The 14,983-nt window shown below is 40.8% G+C and overlaps 1 protein-coding gene across 2 annotated transcripts in view; it reads left to right on the top strand.

The window, feature by feature from the left end:
* The window catches only part of LOC105472217 (DNA topoisomerase II alpha), a 30,764-nt gene extending 16,756 nt beyond the window's left edge, over positions 1–14,008 (top strand). For both annotated transcript variants that reach the window (XM_011725241.3, XM_011725242.3), the window contains exons 21-35: positions 251–482; positions 673–807; positions 926–1,126; positions 1,270–1,465; positions 2,220–2,311; positions 2,414–2,578; positions 2,701–2,784; positions 5,463–5,645; positions 6,690–6,780; positions 9,508–9,660; positions 9,907–10,030; positions 10,140–10,183; positions 10,921–11,055; positions 12,383–12,582; positions 12,902–14,008. In XM_011725241.3, the coding sequence (XP_011723543.2) occupies positions 251–482; positions 673–807; positions 926–1,126; positions 1,270–1,465; positions 2,220–2,311; positions 2,414–2,578; positions 2,701–2,784; positions 5,463–5,645; positions 6,690–6,780; positions 9,508–9,660; positions 9,907–10,030; positions 10,140–10,183; positions 10,921–11,055; positions 12,383–12,582; positions 12,902–13,030 (2,164 nt within the window). In that variant the 3' untranslated portion in view covers positions 13,031–14,008. The remainder of the gene's footprint in view (positions 1–250; positions 483–672; positions 808–925; positions 1,127–1,269; positions 1,466–2,219; positions 2,312–2,413; positions 2,579–2,700; positions 2,785–5,462; positions 5,646–6,689; positions 6,781–9,507; positions 9,661–9,906; positions 10,031–10,139; positions 10,184–10,920; positions 11,056–12,382; positions 12,583–12,901) is intronic.
* The last annotated feature ends 975 nt before the right edge of the window (positions 14,009–14,983 follow it).

Below are 14,983 nucleotides of genomic sequence, written 5' to 3'. Positions count from 1 at the left end.
ATCCCACCACCTAACAAAATGTATGTTCAGTGTCAAACCTCTACTGGAATGTGAGCTCCTTGAGGATTGAGACTTTATGTCCATGTGCCTGACACATAGAAAGTGCTCAATAAATAGTGTTAAATGAATATTAGTCAGCAAGTAAAACCAAGATAATTTTCATGTATAACACATGTCCTTTCGATAAAAGTTAAGTGTCAAATTCAGTATTTTTATAAAATAACATTCTTTGATTCTTTTCTTTATTTAGCTCTTTGGCTCGGTTGTTATTTCCACCAAAAGATGATCACACATTGAAGTTTTTATATGACGACAACCAGCGTGTTGAGCCTGAATGGTACATTCCTATTATTCCCATGGTGCTGATAAATGGTGCTGAAGGAATTGGTACCGGGTGGTCCTGCAAAATCCCCAACTTTGATGTACGTGAAGTTGTAAATAACATCAGGCGTTTGATGGATGGAGAAGAACCTTTGCCAATGGTAAGTATTCTGTGTGCGTTAAGAGCCTTAAATTTTCCTTGGGTTTCAATTGAGTAGACTGTATGAATAAAGAGGATGCACACATAAAATTTAATTTCATACTTTATACTTAGATTTTTTGTTAAACGCTGTTGTGATTTCTGTCTAGTATCACGTTTAAAAAACATTGTTTTTTAAAATGCCAATTTAGCTTCCAAGTTACAAGAACTTCAAGGGTACTATTGAAGAACTGGCTCCAAATCAATATGTGATTAGTGGTGAAGTAGCTATTCTTAATTCCACAACCATTGAAATCTCAGAGCTTCCCATCAGAACATGGACCCAGGTAAATAATTGTGGATTTCTTTTTTAGTTTTGTATCAAAAGAAACACTTTTTGTACCATTGCTGTTGACTATTCAGGAGCCTGTATTTTAGAAATTTCAGGATTATTTCTTTCTTTAGACATACAAAGAACAAGTTCTAGAACCCATGTTGAATGGCACTGAGAAGACACCTCCTCTCATAACAGACTATAGGGAATACCATACAGATACCACTGTGAAATTTGTTGTGAAGATGACTGAAGAAAAACTGGCAGAGGCAGAGAGAGTTGGACTACACAAAGTCTTCAAACTCCAAACTAGTCTCACATGCAACTCTATGGTATGTATTTGTTTTGAGAGATGTACATATGTTTCCATTTATATTAAAGATTAATATCAATTTTAAAAGTATATCTTAGTCTACCTTTATAAAGTTTAGCCAATTTGTCTATTCTTGGCTCTAATCTTGTTTTCCTTTTCCAGGTGCTTTTTGACCACGTAGGCTGTTTAAAGAAATATGACACGGTGTTGGATATTCTAAGAGACTTTTTTGAACTCAGACTTAAATATTATGGATTAAGAAAAGAATGGCTCCTAGGAATGCTTGGTGCTGAATCTGCTAAACTGAATAATCAGGCTCGCTTTATCTTAGAGAAAATAGATGGCAAAATAATCATTGGTATGTTTTGGGAATAATAACTGCTTTACTAAAACTGTAGTTACACCAAACTTTCTTTAAACATTTTTGGTGAGGGTAATGATGGAGAAAGAGGCAAAATCCATTTAATTCACCTGGTCACTTATACAAGCATTTCTTTTAAATATCTGATTAGGTATTTATAGTTTGAAAGAGATGGTGTTTCCTTGACTGAGCATCTTGAGAAATCAAGATTTAGTTGACAATTAGACATGAGAATAGAGAGCTAGAAGACCTTGCATAAACTGATTGATCAAGCGAATAGATACACCAATTATGTTTACAGGAACAGAAAATAAAAGAGACCAAGAGAGAATAGATAATAAGGCTGATGGTTTAAAAAAAAAAAAAACAGGAAGATTACAAATGGCTTATACTGTCTGGATGCGATGGCTCATGCCTGTAATCCCAGCACTTGAGCTGGGGAGGTCAAGGCTGCAGTGAGCCTAGGTAGTGCCACTGCACTCCAGCCTGGGCACAAGAGTGAGAGAGACCCTGTCTCCAAAAAAAAAAAAGATTCAATCGTAGCCTCATATATGATTTGACTGCCCTCTTGTGGTAATTTACATTTGTCAGTAGTTTAGGGAGACTTGCCTGTATACCAGGATATACAAATTTATGCAAGTACCAAGACAGTTTAATTTCCAGTTTTAAACTTTTCACTTGTGGTAAAACCTTATCCCTTTCCTAAAATATTACTCAAAATCATTATCTCTGTTTACTTTTTTTAAAATAGAAAATAAGCCTAAGAAAGAATTAATTAAAGTTCTGATTCAGAGGGGATATGATTCGGATCCTGTGAAGGCCTGGAAAGAAGCCCAGCAAAAGGTAATCTTGAGTGGCACTTTTGTGTATTGTTAAAGACTATGTATTGTATAATGTTTATGTTTCACATTTTCTAATAAAGCTAGATTTTAATTCATCCTTTAGGTTCCTGATGAAGAAGAAAATGAAGAGAGTGACAATGAAAAGGAAACTGAAAAGAGTGACTCTGTAACAGATTCTGGACCAACCTTCAACTATCTTCTTGATATGCCCCTTTGGTATTTAACCAAGGAAAAGAAAGATGAACTCTGCAGACTAAGAAATGAAAAAGTGAGTTGATGGTAGGATGGTACATGCTGCTTAGTTTTGTTCTAATGGTAAAAGTAAAATTTGTATATTGCATGAAAATGCTGCTTGTGTACGTATATTAACTCAATTTTGTAATTATGAAGGAACAAGAGCTGGACACATTAAAGAGAAAGAGTCCATCAGATTTGTGGAAAGAAGACTTGGCTACATTTATTGAAGAACTAGAGGTGTGTAGTTTATAATGCCCATGTTAGAATTTTTATCAATGAAATAGTATATTCCAGCAATACCTTTGTCAACATAGTTAAGAATTGGCAATAAAAAGAAAATGAGAGGCATAAGGACAAATTCAAAATAACATATAAAAGAACAGATTATTGGCCAGGCACGGTGGCTCACGCTAGTAATCCCAACATTTTGGGAGGCTGAGTTGGGCAGATCACTTGAGGTCAGGAGTTCAAGACCAGCCTGGCCAACATGGTGAAACCCCATTTCTACTAAAAACACAAAAATTAGCCAGGCATGGTGGTGCATACCAGCTACTCAGGAGGCTGAGGCAGGAGAATTGCTTGCACCAGGAGGCAGAAGTTGCAGTGAACTGAGATCGTACCACTGCACTCCAGCCTGGGCAACACAGCGAGACTCTGTCTCAAAAAAAAAAAAAAAGGCCAGATTGTTAAACACTACTTAGAATACAAGGCCAGGCGTGGTGGCTCACACCTATAATCCCAGCACTTTGGGAGGCCAAGGCGGGCTGATTACCTGAGGTTGGGAGTTTGAGACCAGCCTGACCAACATGAAGAAACCCTGTCTCTACAAAAATTGCAAAATTAGCCAGGCGTAGTGGCACATGCCTGTAATGCCAGCTACTTGGGAGGCTGAGGCAGGAGAATCACTTGAACCCAGGAGGCGGAGGTTGCATTGAGCTGAGATTGCGCCATTGCACTCCAGCCTGGGCAACAAGAGTGGAATTCCGTCTCAAAAAATAATGCTATTTAGAATACCGTAAATGATACCAGAAGACTGCCCAGACATTTTTGGACCAAAAAAGGAAAGAGCAGGAGTTGGTTTTTGATAAAGGGAAGAACATATTAGGACTGAGAAGATAAAAAGAGCTTAAATGTGGAAGAAGACCACCAACCCAGTCCCCCAAGTCAACTTAAAAGAACAAAGCCGGCCGGGCATGGTGGCTCATGCCTGTAATCCTAGCACTTTGGGAGGCCGAGGCAGGCGGATCACCTGAGGTCAGGAGTTCAAGACCAGCCTGGCCAATATGATGAAACCCTGTTTCTACTAAAATACAAAAATTAGCCGGGCATGATGGTAGGTGCCTGTAATCCCAGCTACTTGAGAGGCTGAGATGGGAGAATTGCTTGAACCCAGGAGATGATGGTGGTGGTGAGCCGAGATAGCCTGGGCAGCTGAGTGAGACTCCATCTCCAAAAAAAAAAAGGAACAAAGCCACAGGGCATGGTGGCTCATGCCTGTAATCCCAGCACTTTGGGAGGCTTAGGTGGGCAGATCACTTGAGATCAGGAGTTCGAGAGCAGCCTGGCCAACATGGTGAAACCCTGTCTCTACTAAAAATACAAAAATTAGTTGGGCGTGGTGGCATCCGCCTGTGATCCCAGCTACTCAGGAGGTTGAGGCACGAAAATTGCTTGAACCCAGGAGGCGAAGTTGCAGTGAGCTGAGATGGCGCCACTGCACTCCAGCCTGGGTGACAGAGCAAGACTCCATCTAAAAAAAAAAAAAGGAGAAAGCAGGGCTATCCAGATGGTTTCAGAAGAGTCTTTGTTACTTAAATCTTCCTAATAACATTTGTTTCTCAACATTATTTTAACGTAAGAAAAAAGGCCAGCACTGTGGCTCACACCTGTAATCCCAGTGTGCTGGCCGGGCGCGGTGGCTCAAGCCTGTAATCCCAGCACTTTGGGAGGCCGAGATGGGCGGATCACGAGATCGGGAGATCGAGACCATCCTGGCTAACATGGTGAAACCCCGTCTCTACTAAAAAATACAAAAAACTAGCCGGGCGAGGTGGCGGGCGCCTGTAGTCCCAGCTCCTGGGGAGGCTGAGGCAGGAGAATGGCGGGAACCCGGGAGGTGGAGCTTGCAGTGAGCTGAGATCCGGCCACTGCACTCCAGCCTGGGCGGCAGAGCGAGACTCCGTCTCAAAAAAAAAAAAAAAAAAAAAATCCCAGTGTGCTTTGGGAGGCTGAGGCAGGAGGATCACTTGAGATTAGGAGTTCAAAACCAGCCTGGGCAACCTAGGAAGACCTAATCTCCACAAAAATTTTTTTTAAATAGCCAGGCATGGTGGTATGGGCCTATAGTCTCAGCTACTCCAGAGGCCAAGGTGGGAGGGTCACTTGAGACCAGGTGTTCAAGGCTGCAGTGAACTATGATCATATGCCACTGTACTCCAGCCTGGGTGACACAGCATAACTGTCTCTTAAAAAAAAAAAAAAAAAAAAAAAAAAACACCAAAAACCTTATTTCTTAAATTCAACAAGCAAATTTGTATTATTGCACTTCAGTATAGATGCCTAGCTGATTGTAATCGGTCGGTTGGATAAGTATGCATCACTTCCTTTCATATTTTGTATGTGAGTTTACAAATATATATGTATATACATGTTTTATTCTTAGTTTCTCCTTTGTTTTCCTCAAAAAGGTTAAGTGGTAGAACCAGGAATAAAACCCAGTCTTCTGTCTCCACACCTTCCTTTTCAAGGTGTGCTTTAATTACATCTTCACTATTGTTGATAGTATACTAGGTTATAGAGCAATTTATCACAAGTTTTAAGATGTAACAAAGTGAAATCAGTTTAACTGTTGACCGTTTAGATACTGTAATGTTTTTGTTAACATATAAACTTGCTTGCTTATATCCCTTCTGTAGGCTGTTGAAGCCAAGGAGAAACAAGATGAACAAGTTGGACTTCCTGGGAAAGGGGGGAAGGCCAAGGGGAAAAAAACACAAATGGCTGAAGTTTTGCCTTCTCCACGTGGTCAAAGAGTCATTCCGCGAATAACCATAGAAATGAAAGCAGAGGCAGAAAAGAAAAATAAAAAGAAAATTAAGGTAATACTCTCGCCGTGGCTCACACCTGTAATCCCAGCACTTTGGGAGGCCAAGGTGGGTGGATCACTCAAGGTCAGTGGTTCAAGACCAGCCTGGCCAACATGGTGAAACCCTGTCTCTACCAAAAATAAAATTAGGCGGGCATGATGGCGGGTGCCTGTAATCCCAGCTACTCGGGAGGCTGAGGCAGGAGAATTGCTTGAACCCAGGAGGCGGAGGTTGCAGTGAGCCAAAGTCACACCATTGCATTCCAGCCTGAGCGAAACTCTGTCTCCAAAAAAAAAAAAAAATGGTAATACTCTTAAAAACATTATGCATAGGCCGGGTGCGGTGGCTCATGCCTGTAATCTCAGCACTTTGGGAGGCCGAGGCGGGCGGATCACAAGGTCAAGAGATCGAGACCACGGTGAAACCCCGTCTCTACTAAACCCCGTCTCTACTAAAAATAGAAAAAATTAGCCGGACGCGGTGGCCGGCGCCTGTAGTCCCAGCTACTCGGGAGGCTGAGGCGGGAGAATGGCGTGAACCCGGGAGGCGGAGCTTGCAGTGAGCCGAGATTGCGCCACTGCACTCCAGCCTGGGCCACAGAGCGAGACTCCGTCTCAAAAAAAAAAAAAAACAAAAACATTATGCATAAAATATTGATGCATACCTCCACTTAAAATTGAAAAAAAATGTATACTTTTTTTTTTTTTTGAGATAGAGTCTCGCCGTGTCACCCAGGCTGGAGTACAATGGCAGGATCTCAGCTTACAGTAACCTCCGCCTCCCGTATTCAGGCGATTCTCGTGCCTCAGCCTCCCAAGTAGTTGGGGGCACATCACCACACCCAGCTAATTTTTGTATTTTTAGTAGAGGTGGGGTTTCACTATCTTGGCCAGGCTGGTCTCGAACTCCTGACCTCAAGAGATCTGCCCGCCCCAGCCTCCCAAAGTACTGGGATTACAGGCATGAGCCACAGCTCCTGGCCAAAAATGTATAAAATTTCTAATCCCATAGTTCAGAATTTATTCTATATCCAACCCTAACTTTGCTATCTTTTAGAATGAAAATACTGAAGGAAGCCCTCAAGAAGATGGTATGGAACTAGAAGGCCTAAAACAAAGATTAGAAAAGAAACAGAAAAGAGAACCAGGTATTACAACATTTTTAGGAAAATGGTATAAAGCGAAGATTAAATTAATTGTTACCTAGTACATTCCACATAGATGTTCAAAACCTTTTTGTTGAATTGAATTGAGAAATGTGAAAGAGGACTGTATCTGAATTCTACTTGGACATCGTTTTTTTATTTGAGACAGAGTTTCGCTCTTGTGGTCCAGGCTGGAGTGCAATGGCACAATCTCGGCTCACTGCATCCTTCATCTCCTGGGTTCAAAGGATTCTCCTGCCCCAGCCTTCCGAGTAACTGGGATTACAGGCATGCACTATCACGCCTGGCTAATTTTTGTATTTTTAGTAGAGACGGGGTTTCACCATGTTGGTCAGGCTGGTCTTGAACTCCTGACCTTGTGATTCGCTCCCCTCCGCCTCCCAAAGTGCTGGGATTATAGGCATGAGCCACTGCACCTGGCCTGGACCTCTTTAATACTGTCCTTGGGATTTGATTCATTATAGAAAATATTTTGTAATGAAGTAGTTCGTTAATATGAATTCCTGAACTGGGATCTAAGAAAATACCCAGTTTATTAGATTTCATTTTCTAGCCACTTATGAGGTTCTAGTATACAGTTTCTTAAGGAAAGTAACCACATATTAGTCATGTTTGTATTATCTCTAGAGTTCAACATCATGCTTCGGATATAGGTAATGTTCACTCAATGAACTAAATAGAATTAACAATTCTTTTAATCATTTGATAATGCCTTTACTGTCTACTTTTTTTGAAACATCTTTATTGAGATATTCACATGCCATATTTGCCCATTTAACGTATGCCATTTGGCTGGGCGCCATGGCTTATGCCTTAATCCCAGCACTTTAGGAGGCTGAGGCTGGCGGATCACTTGAGGTCAGGAGTTTGAGACCAGCCTGGCCAACATGGTGAAACCCCATCTCTACTAAAAATACAAAAATTAGTTTGGTGTGGTGGTGTATGCCTATAGTCCCAGGTACTCGAGAGGCTGAGGCATGAGTTTCGCTTGAACCCAGGAGACAGAGGTTGCAGAGAGCCAAGACTGTGCCATTGCACTCCAGCCTGGGCGACAGAGCAAGACTCCAACTCAAAAAAAAATAAAAGTAAAGTATGCCATTCAGTGGTTTTAGTATAGACACAGTTTTAGTACAATTTATCACCCCCCAAGAAAACTGAACTCATTAACATTCGTTTGCCATTTGCCACCAACTCCTTGCCCCACTAGGCAACCACTAAAAATCTACTAAAAATCTGCTGTCTCTAGATTTTCCTATTCGGGGCATTTCCTACAAATTGAATCATATAATATGTGGTCTTTTGGAGATGACTTATTTACTTAACATAATATTTTCAAGGGTAACCCATGTAGTAGCCCATATATTAGTACTTCATTCCTTTTTTTTTTTGAGACAGAATTTTGCTCTGTCGCCCAGGCTGGCATGCAGTAGTAATGAGATCTCGGCTCACTGCAACCTCCACCTGCTAGGTTCAGGCAATTCTCCTGCCTCAGCCTCGCGAGTAGCTACGATTACAGGCACGCACCACCATGCTAATTTTTGTATTTTTAGTAGAAACAGGATTTCACCAAGTTGGCCAGGCTGGTCTAGAACTCCTGACCTCAAGCAATCCGCCCACTTCGGCCTCCCATTTTGCTAAGCCCATGAAGGTAGACTTCTGTGTTTTATTCTAAGCATTTTATAGTTTTAGCTCTTACATTTAGGTCTGTGATCCACTTTGAATTAGTTTTTGTATATGGTGTAAAGAAGGTGTCCAACCTGATTCCTTTGCAGGTAGATATCCAATTATTTCAGTACCATATGTTGAAAAGGCTTCTTTCTGCAATGTTTGTCTTCACCCTTGTCAAAAATCAATTGACTATAAATGTTAAGGTTTACTTATGGACTCTCAATTCTGTTCCATTGATTGAGCTATGTATCTGTCCTTGAGTATCTACTTTTTTTGAGACAGGGTTTCACTCTGTTGCCCAGGCTGGTCTTGAAATACTGGCTCAAGCAATCCTTCTATCTCGGCCTCTCAAGGAGCTGAGACTATAGGTGCTCACCACCATGACTGGCTAATTTCTAAAAATTTTTTGTATTTTGTAGAGTCAGTCCTTTTTTCTTTTTTTCTTTTTTTGAGACAAGATCTCACTCTGTCTCCCAGGCTGCAGTATAGTGGCATGATCATAGCCCACTGTAGCCTTGACTTCCTAGGCTCAAACAGTCCTCCCACCTCAGCCTCCCTAGTGGCTAGAACCACAGGCACACTCCACTATGCCCACTAATGTCTGTATTTTTTGTAGAGATGGGGTTTGGCCATGTTGTCTAGGCTGGTCTTGAGCTCCTGCGCTCAAGCGATGCACCTACCTCACCCTCCCAAAGTGCTGAGATTGTAAGTGTGAGCCACCGCACCCAGCTAAGACAGGGTCTTGTATCTTACCCCAGCTGATCTCAAACCCCTGGGCTCAAGTAATCCTCCTGCCCCAGCCTCCCAAAGTGTTGGGATTACAGGCATGAGCCACTGTGCCTGGCCACATTGTATTTATTTATAAGATTAAGTGACCAAGCTATATGCACCACAAAAACAGGGACCATATCTGTTTCTTTTCACGATTGTATTCTCAGAACTATCACAGCGGTTAATAAATTTGAAGCATAGATGGATGATAGATGGAGAAAAGTGAGTCTCAGAATATATAAAGGTGGTTGATTTCTATCTCTCCTCTAGGTACAAAGACAAAGAAACAAACTACATTGCCATTTAAGCCAATCAAAAAAGGAAAGAAGAGAAATCCCTGGTCTGATTCAGAATCAGATAGGAGCAGTGACGAAAGTAATTTTGATGTCCCTCCACGAGAAACAGAGCCACGAAGAGCAGCAAGTAAGGAAAACTAAAGAACATTATAGATAAGTTGTAAGAGTGGAATGGCCAATATACTTCAGGGTACTTTGCCCCAGAAATTACTGTGTCTTAATAGAGCAGTAAATTAAAGTAAGTTAAAGCTTTGAAACACTGAAGCATCTTTCAGGAGATTAAAAACTAAAATATTCATGAAATGTTATATCGACCTATGAATTAAGTGTTTCTCCTACTACCCTCTGATTTTTTTGTATGTTTTTTTACTAGCAAAAACCAAATTCACAGTGGATTTGGATTCAGATGAAGATTTCTCAGATTTTGATGAAAAAACTGATGATGAAGATTTTGTCCCATCAGATGCTAGTCCACCTAAGACCAAAACTTCCCCAAAGTAAGTATCTTATCTAATATGGGTTTTTGTCATGATTGTTTCTAATATATTGTTTTTTGCTTAACACCTTTAGAATTGGTTGTCAGGATTTTTTTTTTTTTAATTCTAGACTTACTAACAAAGATCTGAAACCACAGAAAAGTGCTATGTCAGGTATGTATCTAAGCAAAAGCAGTGAGACATCTGCCTTACTGGGACACTCAGATCCAACTGGGTTCTAATCCTGGCTACATTATCCAAGTACTTCCTTTGGAAATAAATTTGAGTTCTTAATAACATTATGTTGACACTGTTCGTTGGGTTTAGTTTCACATGTAAATAGGTACTGCATTCAGTATACTAAAAGTAATCATAGTGCTTGCCAGGTACTTTGCTAGGTGCTAGAGATACAAAAAATAAAAACTGTTCTTGCTGATAAAAAATTCAGAAATTAGAACAAAGTTTTAAGAGTATGTTTTAGGCTGGGCATGGTGGCTCACACCTGTAATCCCAGCACTTTGGGAGGCCGAGGTGGGTGGATCACCTGAGGTCAGGAGTTCGTGACAAGCCTGGCTAACACAGTGAAACCCCGCCTCTACTAAAAATACAAAAAATTAGCCAGGCGTGGTGGCGGGCACCTGTAGTCCCAGCTACTCGGGAGGCTGAGGCAGGAGAATGGTGTGAACCCGGGAGGCGGAGCTTGCAGTGAGCCGAGATCAAGCCACTGCACTCCAGCCTGGGCAACAGAGCAAGACTCCATCTCAAAAAATGAAAAAAAAGTATGTTTTAAATATTCCAGAAAAGTCACATATTTGGTGTTTAAATAGGAATTCATACCAAGCATGAAGCAGAAAATGGATTTTCATGTGTTGGCTTAAATGTACTATTTTCCTTTCCATTTGAAATGATAGACCTTGAAGCTGATGATGCTAAGGACAGTGTACCACTGTCTTCAAGCCCTCCTGCTACACATTTCCCAAATGAAACTGAAATTACAAACACAGTTCCTAAAAAGAATGTGACAGTGAAGAAGACAGCAGCAAAAAGTAAGCCTAAATCTTTGAGATGGGTTAATGTTGCAATTAACTAACTGGTTTTCACGTGGCAATTTCAATTTTTTATTGCCAAAACTTACTGTTGATATTACAAATTAAACCTTTTCCAAATGGAAGCAATTTCTTTTAGATCTTTATAATCAAAATTAGTAGTCAAGGCTGGTCCTGATTGTTCATTCAGTTACAGATCAAACTCCTTGTTCTACTCTTTTCCCTCCTTCTCACTACTGCACTTGACTAGTCAAAACACAAAACAAAACAAAAGCCAGGCAGAGTGGCTCATACCTGTAATCCCAGCGCTTTGGGAGGCTAAAGCAAGAGGATCGCTTGAGGCCAGGAGTTCAAGGCTGCAGTGAGCTATGATCAAGCCACTGCACTCCAGCCTGAGTGAGAGAGTGAGACCCTGTCTCCAAAAATAAGGTAGTCCAAATGTTTAAAATCAGCGTGTTTCTCTCAGTACCAGGCTTCATCTAGTTCATTTCTATGACAAGGATAGGATTTATAAGTAATTGCAAATGTTTAATGTAAAACATATTCTTAAAATTGAATGTTTAAGGCTGGATGCAGTGGTTCATGCCTGTAATCCCAGCACTTTGGGAGGCCAAGGTGGGTGGATCACCTGAGGTCAGGATTTCGAGACTAGCCTGGCCAATATAGTGAAACCTCGTCTCTACTAAGAATACAAAATTAGCCAGGTGTGGTGGCACATGCCTGTAGTCAGCTACTCGGGAGGCTGAAACGGGAGAATCGCTTGAACCCAGGAGGCAGAGGCTACAGTGAGCTGAGATCGTGCCACTGCATTCCAACCTGGGTGAGATAGAGCAAGACGCTATCTCAAAAAAAAAAAAAAAAAAAATAGAATGTTTAAGAATACTTTGATTCTCTATTTTCACCTCTCTTAGATTGTCTTTTCCTATGTTAAATATACACAGTCATCACATTGCTGAAGAAAGTTCACAATGAGAACAATTCATCTAAGAGTGGCTGTGACTAGGTCGGGCGCAGTGGCTCATGCCTGTAATCCCAGCACTTTGGGAGCCCAAGGCAAGTGGATCACCTGAGGTCAGGAGTTTGAGACCAGCTTGACCAACATGGTAGAACACCATCTCTACTAAAAATACAAAAAATTAGCCAGGTGTGGTGGCACGTGCCTGTAATCCCAGCTACTCAGGAGGCTGAGGCAGGAGAATCGCTTGAACCCAGGAGGCAGAGGTTGCAGTGAGCCAAGATAATGCCATTGCACTCCAGCCTGGGCGATAGAGTGAGACCCCATCTCAAAAAAAGAGCGGCTGTAACAAATGCCTGTATTGAATTGCAGGTCAGTCTTCCACCTCCACTACCGGTGCCAAAAAAAGGGCTGCCCCTAAAGGAACTAAAAAGGAACCAGCTTTGAATTCTGGTATCTCTCAAAAGCCTGATCCTGCCAAAACCAAGATTCGCCGCAAAAGGAAGCCATCCACTTCTGATGATTCTGACTCTAATTTTGAGAAAATTGTTTCGAAAGCAGTCACAAGCAAGGTGAGTGTTGATTCTAGTCAGTCCTTTTGCTGTAGGTGTTCTGAAACACGTAACTAAGCCATTGCTCTTAATAATTTGGCATGTCTTTAAGAAAATTAACTCTCATAATCTGTTAGCTTTTACTGTACATATTTAGTTTTAACAAAGTTAAATAATGTCACTTATTTGGGCAATGGAAGAGTTGGCTTTAGATCTGCTTTTTATTACTTAGTAGAAAGTAGAAAACTCCTTGAATGTAGTGTCTTGATACATTTTTTTAACATTACAATTATGTCGTCAGATTTACATTGTATAAGTTACCTGGGCTTTTCTCTTTTAGAAATCCAGGGGGGAGAGTGATGACTTCCATATGGACTTTGACTCAGCTGTGGCTCCTCGGGCAAAATCTGTGCGGGCAAAGAAACCTATAAAGTACCTGGAAGAGTCAGATGAAGATGATCTGTTTTAAAATGTGAGGTGATTATTTTAAGTAATTATCTTACTGAGCCCAAGACTGGTTTTAAAGTTACCTGAAGCTCTTAACTTCCTCCCCTCTGAATTTAGTTTGGGGAAGGTGTTTTTAGTACAAGACCATCAAAGTGAAGTAAAGCCCAAGTGTTCTTTAGCTTTTTATAATACTGTCTAAATAGTGACCATCTCATGGGCATTGTTTTCTTCTCTGCTTTGTCGGTGTTTTGAGTCTGCTTTCTTTGGTCTTTAAAACCTGATTTTAAGTTATAGAAATAGTTATCTGGTCACTTCAGCATAAAGCAGTGTGTTTATTAACCATCCACTGTGCTAAAACTAGAGCAGTTTGATTTAAAAGTGTCATTCTTCTTCCTTTCCTACTTTCAGTAAATATGAGATAAGAGCATAATTCTCTGTTTTATCTTAGTTTTATACATAATTTACCATCAGACAGAACTTTATGGTTCTAGTATAGATACTCTACACTCAGCCTCTTATGTGCTAAGTTTTTCTTTAAGCAATGAGAAATTGCTCACGTTCTTCATCTTCTCAAATCATCAGAGGCTGAAGGAAAACACTTTGACTGTGTCTATAACTTGACACAGTCAATAGAATGAAGAAAATTAGACTAGCTGGGTGATTATTTCAGCTCTTGACCTGTCCCCTCTGGCTGCCTCTGAGTCTGAATCTCCCAAAGAGAGAAACCAATTTTAAGGGGCACTGGATTGCAGAAGACTTGGGGACAACATTTGCTCCAAGATCTTAAATGTTATATTGATAACCATGCTCAGCAATGAGCTATTAGATTTATTTTGGGAAATCTCCATAATTTCAATTTGTAAACTTTGTTAAGACCTGTCTACATTGTTACATGTGTGTGACTTGAGTAATGTTATCAGTGTTTTTGTAAATATTTACTATGTTTTTCTATTAGCTAAATTCCAACAATTTTGTACTTTAATAAAATGTTCTAAACATTGCAACCCATAGAATGCCTCTTTTAAAACACACACTACACCCTTTTCCTTATTCTAAAATATAGTCTTCACTTCCCTTTCAGAAGCATTCCAATCATATTCTGACAGACCTTACAGCCTCTGGCTATGGTGATAGGTCCAAGAGATAGGCATTATGACCTAATTAAGGCCAATAAGGCTCTTTCCTGAGATTTTATACATGAGTACTAAGTTCTTCATCTGCACCACACTTGATCAGTAAATATGCATGTATCTTTTTTTTTTAATGATACCTTCCTTTAACAACTATATTGATAACCTAGTCAACTACTTCATGGTATTAGTAAGATATATTGAGGCAACTGGCTAATCCATTTAGAAAAAAAATCAGATCTCGGGCCGGGCGCGGTGGCTCAAACCTGTAATCCCAGCACTTTGGGAGGCCGAGACGGGCGGATCACAAGGTCAGGAGATCGAGACCATCCTGGCTAACACGGCGAAACCCCGTCTCTACTAAAAACACAAAAAATTAGCCGGGCGAGGTGGCGGCGCCTGTGATCCCAGCTACTCGGGAGGCTGAGGCAGGAGAATGGCGTGAACCCGAGAGGCGGAGCTTGCAGTGAGCTGAGATCTGGCCACTGCACTCCAGCCTGGGCGACAGAGCGAGACTCCGTCTCAACAAAAAAAAAAAAAAAAAAAAAAGAAAGAAAAAAAATCAGATCTCTTTCTTCACACCTTACACCAAAATTAAGCTCAAATAGATGAAATATTTAAATGTCAAAAACTATTTAAAACTATAAAAAAAGTAATCTTGAGTTACAGAGAGATAAACTAAACTAAACCCAAGAGTAGTGTTGACAAAGATATGGAGGAATTAGCCCTTTCAAAGAAATCTGGGCCAGGAGTGGTGGCTCACACCTGTAATCCCAACAGTTTGGGAGGCCAAGGAGGGAAGATTGCTCGAGCCCGGGAGGCAGAGGTTATGGTGACCAGAGATT

Source organism: Macaca nemestrina, chromosome 17 (assembly GCF_043159975.1).
Source record: "Macaca nemestrina isolate mMacNem1 chromosome 17, mMacNem.hap1, whole genome shotgun sequence".
Taxonomy (NCBI): domain Eukaryota; kingdom Metazoa; phylum Chordata; class Mammalia; order Primates; family Cercopithecidae; genus Macaca; species Macaca nemestrina.
Note: the sequence above shows the minus strand (reverse complement) of the source record. Positions and strands in the feature narration are given on the sequence as shown.